The sequence below is a fragment of the Lemur catta genome, chromosome 1 (genome assembly GCF_020740605.2).
Source record: "Lemur catta isolate mLemCat1 chromosome 1, mLemCat1.pri, whole genome shotgun sequence".
Lineage (NCBI taxonomy): Eukaryota > Metazoa > Chordata > Mammalia > Primates > Lemuridae > Lemur > Lemur catta.
This window is the reverse complement of record NC_059128.1, coordinates 40,797,568-40,817,056: the sequence shown is the minus strand read 5'-3', so window position 1 is coordinate 40,817,056 and position 19,489 is coordinate 40,797,568. Positions and strand designations below refer to the sequence as shown.

The 19,489-nt window shown below is 46.3% G+C and overlaps 2 protein-coding genes across 2 annotated transcripts in view; both read left to right on the top strand.

Annotated features, from left to right (window-relative positions):
- The window catches only part of LOC123621544 (basic salivary proline-rich protein 2-like), a 37,853-nt gene extending 33,439 nt beyond the window's left edge, over positions 1 to 4,414 (top strand). Inside the window, exons 6-7 of the mRNA XM_045527702.1 lie at positions 1,677 to 1,970; positions 3,672 to 4,414. Coding sequence (XP_045383658.1) covers positions 1,677 to 1,970; positions 3,672 to 3,725 — 348 coding nt within the window. The 3' untranslated portion in view covers positions 3,726 to 4,414. The remainder of the gene's footprint in view (positions 1 to 1,676; positions 1,971 to 3,671) is intronic.
- Positions 4,415 to 4,504: 90 nt separating this feature from the next.
- Positions 4,505 to 19,489, top strand: part of FBXO34 (F-box protein 34) — a 134,027-nt gene continuing 119,042 nt past the window's right edge. Inside the window, exon 1 of the mRNA XM_045566715.1 lies at positions 4,505 to 4,614. The gene's annotated coding sequence lies outside the window, so the exon portion shown is untranslated. The remainder of the gene's footprint in view (positions 4,615 to 19,489) is intronic.

Here is a 19,489-nt window from a genome sequence, read left to right as displayed (position 1 = left end):
AGGGGAGATTTCGGTCATGATGAGTTCCACTTCCAATTATCCCATCCAGGCTGGAGATCGTGTTGCACAACTTCTGTTATTACCTTATGTGCAAATTGGAAAATCTAATGTTCAAAGACAAGGAGGGTTTGGAAGTACTGGAACTAAAATATATTGCCAAACATTTATTAATGATCAGAGACCTCAACTAGAGATCAAACTAAATGGCAAATCTTTTGTTGGACTTGTAAATACTGGGGCTGATGTTACAATTATTTCTGAAGGCTTTTGGCCAACCGCTTGGCCTTTACACAAGGTCCCCACATACTTACTGGAATTGGAACTATGACTAATATATTTGAAAGTCAATAAATTTTAAGTTGTGTTGTCCCTGATAAAGAAACAGCCACCCTAAAACCTTACGTGGCTGATACAGCTATGAATCTATGGGGGAGAGATTTATTGCAACAATGGGGAGCTTACGTCAGTATACCCACTCTGTATGCTCCCGCTAAACAAATGATGCTTGATAGGAATTATAATGCTTGTTTTGGTTTGGGTAAGGAAGGCCAAAGGGCTAAGACTTTCGTGGCCCCCAAAGAGTAGCAGCAGGGGGTCGGGCCAGTTATTTGGGTCCTTTAACTAAAGTGTGGACCACACCTGATAATGCAGCACAAAAAGTGGAACTGCAAGCTATTACTCAGCTTTTACAAGATGTTCCTTCACCCTTAAATATTGTTTGTGACTCACGATATGTTGTAAATGCAGTTCTATCTAACCTTAGAAACAGTCACTATTACAGAAACTGATGAAGTTTCCAAGCTGTTTCAGCAACTTCAGTCGATTATATGGAATCATCAGTTTCCACTTTTTATTACTCATATGAGATCTCATCCTAATCTTCCAGGCCCATTGGTCACTGGCAATGACAAAATAGATCAGTTACTTGTTCTGTTCAAGAAGCAACTCAATTTCATCAGTTAACTCGTATTAATAGTAAAGGTTTCATTAAAAAATTTCACGTAAGAAATAATCAAGCCAAGCGTATTGTTTCTGACTGTCCCACCTGCCAAACAATCAGCGTAGTCTTCCTGCGGGGTTAATCCCCGAGGCCTCTCACCGAATGAATTATGGCAAATGGATGTTACACACATTCTTGAATTCTGCAAGTTAGGTGTTGTACGTGTTACAATAGATACTTATTCTGGTCCCATTATGGCTACTCCATGCCCTGGAGAAACTGTTCAACATGTACTTTCACACTTATACTCCTGTTTTACAAATATGGGAGTCTCAGCCGCCATCAAAACCAAGAACAGCCCTGCTTATAGTACTCACTCTTTTGCAGCCTTTTGCACTAAATGGACTATCAAACACATTACTGGCATTCCTTATAATCCTCAAGGACAAGGCATTATAGAACGTACTCATGAAACCTTAAAAAATATGTTATTAAAACAAAAAAGGGGAGGAATAACGGTCCCCTAGAGATAGAATAAATCTAGCCTTATTTACTCTAAATTTTTTGAATATTCCTAAAGAAGACAATTTAACAGCAGCAGGGAAACATTGGAGTGGGAGTCGACAACCAGAGTCTTTTCCTCACCAGCCCATCTGGTAGAAAGATGATATAGAATATAAATGGAGAGAAGGATGGGCAGAGGTGTGGGGTCAAGGTTATACTTGTGTTTTGACAGATGACAGACAAACGATATGGATCCCCCGCAGAAGAATCAAACCCAGAGTGGAAACCTGAGGGGAAAAAGCAGAAGACGCCACCGTCTACGTCTGAAGCCTTGAGCAAGGATTCTCAAAGGAAGAAACCAAAGTACAAGAAACTCCGATCCAAGAACACACAACAGTCAGAACCCATAACATGGGGCAAGCTGAAGAAGACCTATGAAGAAGCAGACAAGATACTGGATCAGACATCTGTGCCTAAAACGTCTGCAAACCTTTTTCTTGCTATGATCAGCGCGGTGAGCATGGCGGTAGGTGTATCTGGCAATCAGACCTATCACTATTGGGCCTATATTCGTAACCCAACTTTAAAAAATATTGTCAACTTGGCTGACTGTCCTTTTTTAGTATTCATTAATGATTCCTGTTGGCTACTGGGACCCATGACTATTGTGGTCCAATGGAAACTGACAGGGTAGGCACTAAAATGAATAGATATGACGTTGGAACAAAGGGCCCTCCCATATGTATTGGTAAAGGTATTCATTGTTTAAAACCTGCTACCCAAACCTGTCTGGTCACCAGCAAATCAACCAGCAATAAGAGTAAGGCCTGGTTATTCCTCCTGACTGCCTCTTCTTTTTCTTCTTTTGGACATTCTAAAATCGCACCCACAGATGTACCCACTTATAAAGAGGTAGTAATTACTGACTGTAAAACCTGGGTACAGTGGGAAAATTGTAGAGCCCATGTGGGGCGCATTCTTACCAGATCACCATTTTAGGGTTACGTACTTGATTAGAGCCCTTATGGGCATTCTGCTTCCTCTGGCAATCTTAAAAAATTTCACTGGAATAAAACTGCCACCTTGATGTCTGTAAAGACACTGGATTTCAAAGTCATATTAGATGGCTCATTGATGATATGAGCCCTCCAGCCCCTCACATTTTAAATGGCCCTATTCATGATCAATTGTGGAAACTTTCGGTCACTGGATTTCAAAGTCATATTAGATGGCTAATTGATGATATGAGCCCTCCAGCCCCTCACATTTTAAATGGCCCTATTCATGATCAATTGTGGAAACTTTCGGTCGCTTTGCACCCTGTACAGGGCCGGGTTAGCACACACACATTGGATACAAACAATTAGTCGAGAGTGGACTTTCTATTTGAACTCTACTCATTATATCCAAGCTTGTGTTAAACTGCCTCACTTATTCATGATTGGGCCTGCCGAGTATAATGAACCTTCCTTCCTTGTGACCTGTAACAACTGTTCTTATTATACCTGTATTGAAAATTCCATAAAGTTTAATCCTTACACAGAAACACCTTATATTCTCACAGCCAGAAGGGTGCTGTGGTTACCTATAAAAATGAATAGAGTCTGGCACAAAACCCCAGCAGTGTTCCTTTTAGACAAACTACTTAACCACATTCTTAAACTTACTAAAGGATTTATAGGTCTCCTAATAGCAGCTATTTTGGGAATAATTGCTGTGACTGCCTCTGCAGCCACAGCAGGGTGGCTTTCCATCAAACTGTGCAAACTACTGAATTTATTCAGAATTGGCATCATGAATCAAATCAATTATGGTCCACCCAAAATCAAATTGATAACAAATTGGCTACTCAGGTGGCCAATTTACAAGAAGCGGTCACCTTACTGGGAGACCAGGTTATAAGCCTACAAAAACAAATTAGACCCCATTGTCATTGGAATATCACTCAATTTTGTGTTATACCTTGCATATGTAATCAGACTCAGTTTTCTTGGGAAAACATTAAAAAACATCTACTTAAGGAAATCTGAAGAAATTGGAAATTTACAACAGGAAATATTTACTACCTTCAGTCACAAAGTTGACCTACTCTCTGAGGCTGACATTATTAACATTATTTCATCTGGAATGGATTGAGCCCACCCACTTTCTCCTCCTAAGATCTATAGGAGTTCCGCTGTAGGAACTTCTGTAATTATTTTAATCATTTGCTTGTGCTTACATATAGTCTAGAAAAAGCTCCGAAGAAGACGACACTCCGGAGAACAATGTCTCACAGTGATGGCTATCGAACTTCATCAGCTTGCTTCTAAAAAGGAAGGAGGAGATGTTGGGAAATAGGGTTAAGAGACATGGAAAGCTTCAGGAGTTTTGCAGGCCTTTTGTCTTGAAGGAATCCATGGGCATATTACTTCACAGACCAGAAGCTGCTTAGCAACAAGGGAGACATTCCACCCATCAGGGATGACTGCAAGGCAGTGCCTGGAGCTTGTGCAAGGCAGAGCTCGGCATAGGGCCCAAGGCTAAGAAACTGATTGAAAAATGCCAGCCCAGCAGACAACTTGCAGCCAGAACTATCATAAACTTCAAGACTATTCCTGCTTCACTCCAGAGCATATGTCTCTCTATATAGAGAAATAGATTAGATTAGTATGCAGGGTCAGTGTTCCTGCTTTATGCATTTTTATCTTTAACTTGTATGCTCAGCTAGGTCTATTCTTAACTTAGGGCTTAAAATGTTTATCTTAGAAAAATTTTGTAACCGTTTACTTTTGTAGACAGAATTAGGTAAGATTCCATTGAAACCCTTGGGGAGCCTTGAAACCTACACGAATGATCTGTACACATAATTCTATGACCAAGGACAACTGCTGCCTGTAACAGTAAATACAGATGTGGGACTTCACTCAGTGCCTCCTGGCTCACAGGAATGCTGGAGGACCCCTGACGTCACCATTACTTTAAACTACACTTTGTCTCTGTGTCTGTTATTTCCAAATCTCTTTGGAGGATCCTGCCTGGGACCTGCCTTGCTGGGAGTATGGCGATTTCCCAGCAACTGGTGCAGCGAGCAGGGTCCTAAAGGCAGAAGGCTTCACCGGAGTGAAGGAGATTCCTGCAAAGTGTCGCAGAGACCCGGAGAAGCCTTCCAGCCGTGCTGCCCAGGAAGGGTGAGTTCAGCTCTGGCGATTTTTCAGTCAGGGTTACACATGGGGCAGACTCCGTCTAAATTCACTGAGTACATTGAATTGTTGCAAGACTCTGTTACAGAGTTCTGGGGTGGTTGCCAAGCAGAAAACTTTCCAGGAGCTATTTCATTTAATTTCCAAATACTGTTATTGGTTTCCCCCTCCAGGTACGCTCAGACTGTGGCAATGGAGGCTGGCCGTCAGAGCACTATGGCGCACGGGCCACAAAGGAGAGAAGGTCCCTCTTTCTGTGTGGCAACTCTGCTCCTTAATTACTCAGGCTCTGCAACCATTTCAGTCAGACTCAGACTCCGACAGTGAGATGGCTCACTCCTGTCCTAAAATAAAGACAGCAACAGATCCAGAGCCTGGCTATCGTACCAAAGAGGAGGTGTTAAATACGATCTTCTGTATGAATCAGGCAAGGATGAGAAAAAGCCATTAAATTTGGTTATTGGCCCTCAATACGGGTCTATAGAATGAATGAAGGAGCGGAAAAATTCTGGAGATGAATTTCTGGTGCCGTCTCCCTTTGCTCCTTGTGAGACTGAAAAAAGGGAGAAAACATCAGCTAGAGATTTACCTGGCTCCTGCTCCTTCCCTCTTGGCTGCTCTAAGCTCTTGCCCTCAGCACCACTGCTTTCTTATGCTGATTCCCCGGTCCCCCAAAACATGGTCCTCCCTTTAAAAAGGCTTTAAAGTAGGCTCTTACAAAACAAACAAGAGCTCAAGGTGGCATTCTGGGAGGTGTAAGAGAAGCACAGTTAAAAGGAGACCTGGAAGCTTGTCTTTTCCTGGTTGCTATAGTACACCCAGATTTGGATTCTGATGATCAAGGCGGGAGCACCTTGGAGCCCACGCTGTGTTCGTGAGCCCATCCCATTTAAAACTCTCAAAGAATGAAAGCAAGCCTATGTCTCATATGGTACAAACTCTCCTTACACCAAGGGCTTGCTGGAGGGATTGGCTCAAGCGGAAAGATTAATTTCTTGGGACTGGGAAATGCTTGGCCTGACAGTCTTATCTCCCTCGAGTTTCTTCAGTTCACCACCTGGTGGGGGTGGTGAAGCTGGTCAGCAAGCCTGGCTTAACCAGTCCCAAGATCCGCCAACAGATATTCCAGCAGCACAGATTACGGGACAAGGAAAATGGTTTGGCATAGACACTCAGTTGAAATGTGATGATCAGGCTATTGCTCAAGTCCGGCAGTGCTGTTTTAGAGCATGGGAAAAGATAACCCCACCTGGAGAAACTGTGCCTTCTTGTGTAAATGTTAAACAAACTGCTAGTGAACCTTATGTGAATTTTAATACTAGATTGCAAGATGTGCAAAAAACGGTTCATCCTCCTGATTTAGCAAATATGTTGGCTTTTGATAATGTTAATTCTGAGTGTCAGCAGCTTTTGGGCCCTTTAAAGTCCAACCACACTCCTTTAGAGGAATATGTAGAAGCCTGTCGGGATGTCAGGGCAGACACTTACAAAATGGAACTGTTTCCTGAGGCTATGGGGGCACGGGGAAAGGCCCTGGAGGACAAAAAACAGCCTCTAAATGTTTTCATTGTGGCTGAAAAGGTCATTTGAAAAAAGATTATAAGCAACCTCCCCCCCCTCAATAACTAATAATAGCCAGCGGTCTTGCTTCAGGACTGTGCCTTCCCTGTGGTAAGGATATCATTGGACTAATGAGTGCCATTCTAAATTTCATGCAGACAGCCACCCCGTTATGGACCAGGGAAACTAGGGACGGGGCCTTGTCAGGGGCCCCAATAAAAACAATATGGGAAACAATCTTGTCTAATAGTTCCCAACGTGGCAGCCGCAGACTCAGGAAAGCAATGTGACAATAGACAGCCCGGCCAGCAGCCCCCACAACAATTTCAAACTTGGCTTCCCCAGAATTAAAGGTTACTGACTTGTCGCCTGCCACGAACGGGAGTGTGGCATTATAGCTGCCCGTACAGTACAGTGATAATGCTCTTCTATCGCCATCTGCTGGCATATGTAAAGTACCTACAGGTGTATTTGGCCCAGTTCCTCCAGCCACAGTGGGATTAATCATTGGCTGGAGTTCCCCTACTTATGAAAGGAATTTCAGTGCATTTGGGTGTAATTGATTCAGACTTCAGGGGAGATTTCTTTCATGATGAGTTCCACTTCTGGTTATCCTACATGCTGGAGACCATATGGGGGAGAGATTTGTTGCAACAATGGGGAGCTTACGTCAGTATACCCACTCTGTCTGCTCCTGCTAAACAAATGATGCTTAATATGAATTATAATCCTTGTTTTGGTTTGGGTAAGGAAGGCCAAGGGGCTAAGACTTTTGTGGCACCCAAAGAGCACTCTTCTGGACTTGGTTTAGGCTATCCAAATTTTGGATAGAGGCCACTGCTGTTGAAGGGCACCACTATGCATTGGCTCTAAAATGAATATCACAAGAGCCCATATGGACAGAGCAGTGGCCACTAAACAAGGAAAAATTGGGTGCTCTTCAAATGTTAATAGAAGAACAATTACAAGCAGGACATACAGAGGAGTCCACCAGTCCGTGGAACTCCTCTGTATTTGTTATTAAAAAGAAATCTGGTAAATGGCGAATGTTAACTGATTTAAGAAAGATCAATTCAATTATGCAACCAATGGGGACTCTTCAGCCGGGACTCCTATCTCTGACTATGATCCCTAAAGATTGGCGTATTGTAATAGTGGATTTAAAAGACTGCTTTTTTTTTTTTTACAATCCCTTTACAAATATCTCATCGAGAAAAATTTGCCTTTACCATTCCTGCTTTAAACAATGAGTAGCCAACTAAACAATAGCAATGGAAAGTCTTGCCTCAGGGCATGCTTAATAGCTTGACCCTGTGCCAACATTCTGTCAATCAGCTTTTGGAACTACTACAAAACTGTTTTCCCCACAGTTACATTATTCATTATATGGATGACATTTTATTTGCATGTTCATCTAAACAAAAATTGGAACAATGATACCAATAGGCCAAACAAGTATTGCCTCAGTTTGGTTTAATAATTGCTGAAAATAAAGTCCAACAAAAGATTTGCCATTTAGTTTGATCTCTAGTTGAGGTCTCGGGCCATTAATAAAAGTTTGCCAATATACTTTAGTTCCAGTACTTCTAAACCATCCTTGTCTTTGAACATTAGATTTTCCAATTTCCATGTAAGGTAATAACAGAAGTTGTGCAATAAGGTCTCTAGCCTGGATAGGAGTTTTGGAAGTAGAACTCATCATGACTGAAATCTCCCCTGAATAGTCTGAATACATACTTGTTTATTCCCAGACTGTGCCTTATGACCTGCATTTGCCTGGAGGAGACATGCCTCGCATGCTGATAACCATTCTGGGCACGGCAAAGCCCAATGCAAACAGGTAAAGAGAGCAAAATTAACAAGGCTAACATATTGTTGATGGGTTTTCTAATAAAGAATGCTCTATTTTGAATTTCAATAGGAATTTTTAAAGTACGTATTTAGAATCTTGGCTATATCCTCATATGGGATTATGTCATAAATCGACATGTGTTCCCACATAATCTAAGTGCCGGGGTCACTCACAGTAAATGGTAACACAGTCTATTCTGTATTTTGGTATGTATTATATCAGTTAAGTTTCATGGTTGAAGGCAGGGGAAGCAAAATTGCTGTCCTCTTTTTATCAACAAAAGTGGGGTTCAGGTTCTACAGATGATAAGTGGCAGGCCTGAGAACCCCAGATTTCTGAGTAGATACTATTTGCTTAAAGAGTTTGAAGAAATTCTGCAAGTTAAAAAGTTCATCAAAATAAATCAGCTTTTGCCACTGGAACTGGTTTAGCTGAGGTGGGCTAGGATGGGGTGAGGATTTATTTATGAAAATTCCTGCTGATTTACGGCTATCCTGGGACACCCTGCCCTGGTTGTCACCACTGGATATGCAGTACTTACATATAATACAAAGAGGGTGAATGTCCTGAAGCCATCCGGTATGCCTGTCCCTGAGGTTAGTGGAACCACTAAAGCTCCTGCAGCCATTCATGATCCATGTCTCTGGATCTTAGAGTACATAAAATGTACACATTCAAGCCATGTACAGGGTTATTCAAGAATCCTTAAACAGCCTCTGTGTGTGTCACCTTGCTCCTGATGAATTAACAGGAGCCACATCCTGTCACCAGGAGATGGACTCAGCTTCTGATCTGATAATTTTACGTTTAAATAGCCCATCCACTCCACCTCCAGCCAGCCTCCTCTGGTTCTGCATGGTGCTTACCACCCTAAGCCAACCCTTCTTTCCACGTAGCCTAGCCAACTTCTCTAAGCACAGTACTTCCCTGCATAATAAAGCTCATCTCACAGGAAATTACAAAATATATATATCCTCTGCCTGTGTCCATATGCATGCTTCCTCCCAACAAAATGTAGAACTTAGCACACCTTATTATGTGCATGTAGCACTCCTGATTTGTCAATATTCGTTAACATCTGCTCTCCTCCCACAACCCCTAACACACAGAACCACACCAGTATGCTGGCCTTATTAGGGTCATTGCACTGGAAAGTTTAATTCTAATAATGCTAGAGATGTAGACTGAGATTATGACAAATCAAAACTAATGCTGGCTGACATGGTTAAGGGTAGTAAGCTGAAAAAATTGTTGTTTAGTCCTGCAAATTCTATGAGGAATTGCATGGGGAAAAAAAGTGCTTAAAGGGCTGGGTGTGGTGGCTCATGCCTGTAATCCTAGCACTCTGGGAGGCTGAGGCAGGAGGATCACTTGAGGTCAGGAGTTTCAGACCAGCCTGAGCCAGACTGAGATCCTGTCTCTACTAAAAATAGAAAAAATTAGCCAGATGACTAAAAATAGAAAAAAAAAAAAAATAGCCGGTGTAGTGGTGCACGCCTGTAGTCCCAGCTACTCGGGAGCCTGAAGCAGGAGGATCCCTCGAGTCCAGGAGTTCGAGATCAGCCTGGGCAACTGACATAGCAAAACCCCCTCTCAAACAAAAAACCACCACTCAGAATGTGCTACTACAGGTCTAGACAAGACCTCTCTACTTACCTAGAGCTGGCCTGCTCGATTCCAATTTCCTGATTGAAATTCACTTCTGGTAAGGTGTGTAGGATGATCTCTTCATTCAGAGAAAGATAGGTAAATGGAAGTGGCCTTATTAAGTGCAACAGGATAATAATATTTCAGTACAATTTAAAAAGTCTCAATATTCAATGGAGAAAAATGCATATATACAGTCAGGCAGAGAAGTTCAGTTGTGTAGTATCTGTTTCATTATAGTAAAATGAAAAAATTCCTGGCCAAGAGTTGAAGCTGGATTTCAGTCTTGGTCATACCATTTATTAGATAGCTATCTAACTAAAATATTTTTAAGTGGGAACAAGGCAAGGTATGTATATAAGTAATATCCACTTTACACTATTTTTCTAAAATTACTAAGCAGGCTTTTTAATATAGGGTCTTTGGAAACTATGTTTCCTAATAGTGATGGGGGTAATTGTTTCTTTTAATAAATTCATAAATCATGCTAATAATTTCAACAAACAAGATAGGCATAGAAGGAAATAGATTGGTTGGACCTCTGGAACAAAAGGAGTTAGTGGATTTCTATGGAATTTTATTTATCCTCTTTATCTTTAAACTCTTCCAAGTTTAAGTAGTTGGCAAAGATAGCCCAGTTAATTTAGTTGAGATTTTTACCATCAGAAGGACAAATTCTTTCCAATTAATGAAACATTTTTAGTTAACAAGTACAGATCTGCAAAATTATTGTCCTTTCTATAAACTCTGTGCAACCATTGTAATACATTCTAACCTAAAGTAAAACCTAAAATCAGGATGTTATCTCAGTATTGAAAATTAATGCCTCAGCAGTTATTGTACTTGTGGAAACCCTAAAATAAAAAACTGTCAGGAAAAAGGCTGTGGAAAAGAGATCACAGTGCCTCTGAAAAAATATGTGTAATTCCATTATTGTGTATTTTAGGGAAAATGAACATCCATATATAAAAGAAAGAATGCTGTAAATAAATTGGCGATTTTCTATGTGGCAGGGAAATTATGCCTAGATCACAGTTATAACATTAATTCAGGTGTGTATATGTTGAGTTATTTTTCCATAGCTGGTGACACTGTAAATTAACAATCCTTTTGGGAAGCAATTTGGCTGTATGTTCCAAGAGCTATAAGAACTTAAGAGTCATTTTGGCCCCCAAATGCCCTATCTGATGATTTATTATAAAGTCATATGCCCAAAGATGTTCGCCAGTTTCCTGACAATGAAAAAGTGGGAGTAATCTAAATGTCAACAATAGAGGAATGGTTTAGTAGAGACTACAATCTGTTTGATGGCATATTGTGTAATCACTAAAAATAACTATGAAAGTCAGATAACAGTCTTGAAAAATGCATATACCATAATGTTTAATGAAAAGTACAATGTTTGTTCACTGTTTAAAAAAGTGAAGAATATACCAAAATTATAATAGCCATGTTAAGTTGGAGAGATGGGTTTTTTCTTTTCTCTTTCCTTCAAAATGTTTAATAGTAAGGAGCTGTTATAGAAATATGTGAAAATATTATCACAATGCCAGTCTTAAGAATGATCATAATTGTTATGGAAAGTTCAGCACTTGTCCCTGAGGCTGCCTCAGAAGAACAAGAACAAGTGGTTTGAGGAGAAGAAAGGAAGAGTTAATTTGCCTGCAAATGAGGAGGTCGCACACTCTGATCTCAAAGTACCAATGTCCTGCCTCTGAGCCAAAGTACAGAGCTTTTAAAGGTTCTGATTAATCCCATAGCCCCATCTTTGCCTAAAACAATCTCATGACCTCTGTCCAGGCAATTCCCCGAACCCATCTCCTGTGGCACAAAGAACAAAGGATACTCTCCTGTCCCTCCCAACCACTGGCCTGAGGCAGGGATGTAGGTGTCGCGCCGCACTCGCCTGCAAGGACGACGCAACAAACTGGAGTTCTTCCAACAGCAGTTTAATGAGGCATCTAGTCTAGTTACATGGCGAGAGACCCCGAACAGGAAGGACAGTGGGCTTATATACCATTGCAGGTAGTCGTGGCGGGAAGTGATTGGTAGAGGGCCCTGACAAGGCTCCCAGCAATGATTCTATTGGCTATGTGCTCACCCGTAATCAGAGACCGCTCCCAACAGCTCCCCCTTTTGTTTTGCAACACAAGCTTTGGGGACTCCAACCTCAAGGTCCGGATCCAGGGGGTGGAGTCCCTGAAGCAGGTGCAAAGGCCACCGTCTCCCGTGCAATGAGCAGAGACTCTGGGAGGTGCAACGGCTGGTAAGGGGGGGACACGCCACAATCTGGTGCAATGGGGAAACCCCTCAGAGTGCATGGGCCATGTCACGCTGTGCGAGAGGGGAGGCGGTCTTGACCTTCGGAGCGTAACATTTGTAGCCAGATGCCAGGGGATTGACCACACTCGAGGGCGGCTAGGGCTTGGGTAACCACCACTTGGTCCCTGCGGCGCTGTGCACGAACGCGCAGGAACCCCCAGATCACGAAACCTGCTCCCAGGATCCCCATGAACCCTAGGGACCCCAGGCCAGCCCAGTCCCGAAGTCCTCGGACTATTGACTGAAATGTAGGAAAGAGACCATTGGTCACTGTCAAGTCCAGGCGTGTGGAGTTAATGTGGGTGATCTCCAATTGCAACTGCCGGGTCAAGGCGGTAAATTGACTAGACCAGTGTCCTGTCAACATAGCAGATAATTGACGAGACTTGTTGGCCGCGGCGGAAGCATTATCAAACGGTACCGCGGTAATGCATAGTCCTGTGAAACGCCATTCGCAGCCCAGCTGTGCCAGCTGCCGTAAGGCATCTATTTGCTCCTGGACCAAGTCCACACGTAGGTTCAGTATCATGATACCACCCTTCAGATGCGCGTTGACGGTGGATTGTGTGTCCAGAGCTGTAGCCACAGATGCCGATAGGTTGTTCAGCGTCTGTGCTGTCTGAACAGAGCCTACCACTGCAGCCGTAGCGGCTGCCAGTGCGGCAGTCACTGCCAATGTGGAAATTACAGCTGCAGTAACGCCAAAATCTCTTCGCTGTCGGAAAAGGGTCAAGAAGCTAGGAGCCTCCACTGGCCAAGGAATATGCCGAGGCATACGGGCAACAATTGCCATGGACTGGCGGGAGGCATTCCAGCAACAGGCATAGGAGCAGTTTGCCGTGGAGCAATTGAGAACACCAGGACCAGAGGAAGTAGCAGTGATCCAGATAAAAGGGGGCCAGAGGCAAACAGGTGTGGAGGGGAAAGACAGATTACGCTGCTGAATAGCGTGGACCGACGTCTCAAATGTTGAGGAGGAGTTCCATGTAAGATTGGCAAGGCCCAAAGAGGCATTAGTAGCGAACAGCCGGGGGAAGATCTGGGCATCATGGGTCACTGGCATCGGTCTCGGGAACACCGACAGGATGGCCCAGCGCCGGTCTGTCATCACCGATGCGGCCAGCAGCAGAAAGGTCAGGAGCAGCAGCATCCCCGGCAGCGGATGCCCCATCATCTGCATCCTCCACATCCGCCAACCGCTGCACTCGCCGCGTTAAGCGTGCCGGGACCCACACTGGATCAGGAGTGTCCTGCGGGAAAACACAGACAGCTCCCCTGGACCGGCTCACAACCGGATCCGGGCCTTTCCATTTGTTAAGCAGGACATCCTTCCACAAGACCTGCTCTGATAAAGGGGAACCGGGGTTGGCGTGGCGGTCCGCAGCAGAGCGCCCCTGATCATCCAGCAAAAGAAAATTTAAAGTGAACAAGGTGAGAGAGAGCACAGGCTTAGGGGTACGTAAGCCCAAAGGGCTCGTCCCCGTCTCCCCCTTTTGTTTTTTGAGATAGGCCTTTAAGGTGCCATGGGCACACTCTATGATACCCTGGGCCTGGGGGTTGTAGGGAAGGCCCGTGCGGTGCTCCACGCCTAGGCGTGTGCAGAATTGACGAAAAGCTTGTGAGGTATAGGCAGGGCCATTGTCAGTTTTGATAACCTGAGGTTTACCCCAGGCAGCCCAAGCCTCTAAGCAGTGGGTGATGACATGACTTACCTTTTCACCTGTCAAGGGAGTGGCGTGAATTATGCCAGAGCAGGTATCAACAGAAACATGGACATAAGAAAGAGTGCCAAAGGAGGAGTAATGAGTGACGTCCATTTGCCACAAGTGGAGTGGCCGAAGACCACGAGGATTGACACCTACATGAGGTGCTGGACGAAAAGGTGCACAGGCCACGCACTGCAGCACAATATCGCGTGCGGCTGCCCGCGAGAGGCCAAATTTGAGACGTAACGTCAGTGAAGGAGTATGGTATAGAGAATGAAACTGGCGAGCTGCCTCCAACGGAGAGCCAACCCAATAAGCGTGAGTGGCATGATCCACCAGGGCATTGCCGCGTGCCATGGGGCCCGGCAAAAGGGAATGGGCCCGAATGTGCGTTATAAAAAATGGGGACCGGCGCGAATGGATGGCAGCACGGATAGCACAGAATAAGAACACCGTGCTGCGAGAGTTAAGAGAATGGGCTGTTTCCAAGTGACGGACAGCCTGAACAACATAAGCAGAATCAGAGATTATATTAAGGGGCTCTGGCACGGTTCGGAGAACCAATTCAACGATAGCACATTCAACGTGCTGGGGAGAAGAGTAAGCGAAGCGGGCCGTAAACACCTGATCATTGATTACATAGCTACCGGTGCCTGTGGATGACCCGTCAGTATAAACAATGGTAGCCCCAATTAGAGGCTCAGGGGAAGTCAGATGAGGAAAGATAAGCTGATTGCGAAGTGCAAACTGAAGAAGGGGATGTTTAGGGTAATGGTTATCTATGTCTCCTGGGAAGATACAACAGAGTACTGCCCAAGAATTTAAGGAAGAGCAAAGGACTTGAGTCTGGGACTTGGTGTATGGGCAATGAATAACTGTAGGGTAAATACCGAAGTGGGAAAGGGACAACGAAAGCCCAGATAAGGCCAAATCCGCAACCTGCGTAGGATAATGTTCTATAGCACGCCGCGGAGAAGCATGTGAATGAATCCACAGCAAAGGCCCGTCCTGCCAGAGTACTGCCGTGGGCGCCACGGGAGAGGGCAAGAGGCACAAGGAAAAGAGGCGGTCCGGTTGGATGCGGACCAACTGAGCTTGCTGAATAGCTTCCTCGACCTTAGCGAGAGCCTGCCGAGCCTCAAAGGTGAACGAACGGGGGGACAGTATATCAGGGTCACCCTCCAATATTTGAAACAGAGGGCGCAGCTCAGAGGTTGGGAGATGTAAGAAGGGGCGAATCCAATTGATGTCGCCAAGTAATTTTTGAAAATCATTTAGAGTGTGCAGAGAATCTTTTCGAATTTCAATCTTTTGGGGTCGAATAGAAGAGGGACCGATACGAGCCCCCAAGAAGGTGTCTACATCGCCTTCCTGGACCTTTTCTGGGGCAAAAGTTAGGCCAAAAGAAGATAAGCTGTCACACAAGGCGGCATAGGCTTTGTGCATCACTGAGGTGTCAGAGTGGCAAAGCAAAAGATCATCCATATAATGGAGAATCTGGACACAGGGAAAGGCCTGCCTCACAGGGAAAACTGCTGCCGCCACATACAGCTGACACATGGTAGGACTGTTAGCCATCCCCTGAGGCAGGACCCTCCACTGGTATCGCTGATCAGGCTCCTGATGATTAAGGGATGGAAGCGTAAAAGCGAAACGCTCCCGATCATTGGGGTGTAGCGGAATGGAAAAGAAACAGTCCTTAATATCAACAATAAGAAGTTGCCAATGCTTAGGCAAAGCGGACAGAAGCGGGAGGCCGCGCTGCACTGACCCCATCAGCTGCATCTGGCGATTGATTGCGCGGAGATCGTGTAAGAGCCGCCACTTGCCAGATTTCTTTTTGATAACAAAGATTGGTGTATTCCAGGGAGAGCGAGATGGCTCCAAATGGCCCATGCGGAGCTGCTCAGAGACTAACTCTCGAGCGGCAGTAAGTTTGACTGAAGGCAGGGGCCACTGAGGCACCCAGACCGGCTCCGCTGTTAGCCACGGTATGGGTATAGCTTGCTCCTCAGTGACCCCTAAGAAAAACCCAGCCCTTGTCGTGGAGGTCGCGGCTCAGGTATAATGGGCTCCGCTCGGCCCTGTAGCCGGGGGCCCAGTCCTTTTCCAGGAACGCAGCCCATAGCACGCATCATCTGTTGACTCTGTGGAGAGAACTCATTAGTCAACCGAAAAGACATTTGCTTTAACACTTCCCGTCCCCATAGGTTGACAGGTATAGGCATAACATATGGCTGAAATGAACCCTCATTACCCTCGGAGTCCCGCCATTTGAGACGGGATGCACTCATGGCCGGGGCAGAGGCATATCCGAGGCCTTGCAGACTATGTGTAGAGGGAACAGTGGGCCAGGAGGAAGGCCACCATCGACTGGGCATAACACTGGAATCTGCCCCGGTATCCAAGATACCTAAAAAGGACTTGCCCTGAACTTGTAAGTGTTGGTCTCTCTCCCAACTCAAGGGTTACATATGCCCCTACACCCCCCGAGGAACCAAAGCTCCCCTCCCCCCGAGGACAGGGAGCACTGGGAAAATGAGAATGAAGACTGGGTAATACTAACAGCTGAGCAATCCTGTCACCAGGGCAGATAGATACTACACCTCTGTGGGCCGAGGCTAAAATCTGAACAGTGCCTGTGAAATCTGAATCTATAACTCCTGGGTAAATAACTAAGCCTCGCAGTATAGAGGAGGAACGACCTAGCACTAACCCCACCGATCCCGACGGGAGAGGACCGCGAAAATCAGAAGGGATGGGCTGACATCCCATCCCGGGGGTTAATACTGAGTGGGTGGTGGCACAGAGGTCCAGTCCTGCGGAACCCGCAGTGGCTCTCCGGACCCTGGGGGCACCAGGGACGGCAGCTGCATCTGCAGGGGCACCAGTGGCTGTTGGACCGGTGGCTGCTGGAAGACCCCATACATTCGTGGGCCCTGGGGTCGAGGGCCCCTCTTCCCGTTTTTTGGCTGGTTAAATGTTTTAGAACGAGCACCAGGTGTGGAGGTTAAAGGCTGCAGCCAGCGTCAGTGAAGGTCCTTGACTGACCGACACTCGGAGGCTCGATGACGGCCCTTACCACACCGATGGCAGATTTCCAGTATGGAAGGCCGGGACTCCGACCGAAAGCGTGGAGGTCCCATAGAGCGGGTATTTTGGCTTTTGCACTGTCTCCGAATGTGTCCTTGTTGGCCACACTTAAAACAAGTCACTTCGGAAGTGTCCTTAGCGGCGAGGATGGCAGCCGCCAAGCCCGCATTGGTGGGAGGGCCTCCAATTTCTCTGCAAGCTTTTAACCATGCACTGAGGCCCTTTCCCTTCCAAGGGGCAATAGCATGACGACACTCTCTCGTGCACTACTCGAAAACCAACTGTTCCACTAATGGCATAGCCGAGTCGGCATCGCCGAAAATCCTTGCAGCGCATTCCACCATCCGAGCCACAAAGTCAGAAAACGGTTCTGCAGGGCCTTGGATGACCTTGGTTAAATTACCTGCAACTTCCCCGCGATTAGGCAGTTGTTGCCAGGCTCTTATAGCCAATTGATTAATCTGGCCATAGACCTGAATGGGAAAATTAAGCTGATTATTCTGCCAACGACCCTGTCCTAAGAGCATATCGGCATCCCAGGCAGGCTGGCCCTGCTGCGCATTCTGCCGAGCTTGATTAATACAGGCTTCTTGATATATGGATTTCCAATCTAAATATTGCCCCATGGATAGACAGGCCCACGCGGTACCAGCCCAGTCACTGGGGGTCATGGCATGCGCACTTAGCCGTTCCAGTAGGCCACGGGTGTAAGCGGCATTGCACCCATAAGCCTTGACAGCTTCAACCAAAGCTTTTAGTTGCTTGTAATCTAGGTGTTCGTGAAAGCGATGTTGATTAGCGTCCTCAAAGACGGGGAAAGCAAACTCCCTCTGTATCTTCTTTCTAGCTCGGGGAGGCACAAACGAGGTTCCGCCCTCCATATTTAGAGGGGCGGATCCCGCAACGGGAAAAGGAGGGGCAGCAGCGTACGGGGGCGGGCGATTACGCTCCGCCTCATATCTAGCGGCCGCCTCCTCCAGCTCCGCCTTCTCCTGCGGAGACAGCCCCTCCTCCGCCTCGCGAGAACGCGAACGGGAAGAAGAGCGAGACGATGAAGAAGAACAGGAAGAAGAAGGACGAGAGGAAGAAGAGGAAGCTGACATGTGGAGGGAGGCCATTTTGAGAGCCACCTCCTCCATGTCCCTTTCAGGCGGCGGGCGTCCCCGCCGTTCCTGTTTACCCGCGGACTTACGTTTCCTTTCCGGCCTTTTCCTCGGCCTCCCCGGCCGAGCCGGACCCACTTTGCCTCTCTCAGACATACTATCTTGATAATCACTGAGTACTTGCTGACCTTCCCGGACCAGACCGCTGCAACGGTCGTCCTCTAAACAGGAGCGCACCAGTGCCCACACAGGGAGAACACACTCCCAAAGGGGACCAGACTCTCGGGCACGGCGAAGGTCCTGCTCTAGCTTATCCCAACTCGGAATCGTTAAAGACCCCGAGTGGAGAAACCATGGGGCCACCCGGTCCACGTCCTGCACAAAATGGCGCAGGACACGGTCAGGGATACGAAGCTCCCGGGCGGCCAGAAGACCCCGCAGGGCCCGCAACAGGTGACAACTAGGAGAGTTCCCCATGGGGTAGGTCACAAGCACCCGGTGCCGGCGTCAGAAGAGGGCAGGGGTCCAAAATAAAACCGCCCCAGCTGCTGTGGTTCTGAACTCACCTCCAAAGAGGTCGTCTCCGCCGGTGCGAGAAGTTCCCGGGTTTCGGCACCACTTGTCGCGCCGCACTCGCCTGCAAGGACGACGCAACAAACTGGAGTTCTTCCAACAGCAGTTTAATGAGGCATCTAGTCTAGTTACATGGCGAGAGACCCCGAACAGGAAGGACAGTGGGCTTATATACCATTGCAGGTAGTCGTGGCGGGAAGTGATTGGTAGAGGGCCCTGACAAGGCTCCCAGCAATGATTCTATTGGCTATGTGCTCACCCGTAATCAGAGACCGCTCCCAACATGTAGGTTTTAATTCTCAAAAAGGGTGAGGGGGCTTTGAGGAGACAGAAAACATTTTTACCCTTTTTCAGGCCATTCTCTCTGTTACGTAATTGCCTGGTAAATTTTAGACATTTTCCATGTGTATTTGGAAGCTCGGAGATTATAAAATCTGAGTGTATTTACGTACTCTGGAAGGTGGGGCAAATTGTTCCTGTACTCTAATTGTGGTAGCCATTGTTAATTCTCTGAAAGGGTATGAATCAAATGATAAAGAGTGGTGGGTGGTGGTGGGGGGGAGGCAGATCCAAAAACTCACAATTAGCCAAGCTGTAGTATACCGGGGATTGAGTACAGTCTTGCTAGGATGCCAGTGAATTGTGTCCTCCATAAAAATTTCCAAGCAATTCTTCATAGAAGAGGATTCTGAGCAGTCTGGAGCAATGGCGGTATCCATGAGATTTTTTTTTTTTTTTATTTCAGCTTATCATGGGGGGGGGGTACAAAAGTTCAGCCCACGTACACTGCCCATGTCCCGCCCATCCCCCTGAGTCAGAACTTCAAGCGTGTCCAATCCCCAGATAGTGCGCATTGCACTCATGTAGTTACACCCCCATCCCCTCCCCCCACTTCCCAGCCCCCCCCCAGTCAAAACATTCAAGCGTGACCATTCCCCAGACGGTGTGCAACGCACTCATCATGTAGTTATGCACCCATCCCCTCTCCCCATCCCTCACCTCAGTCG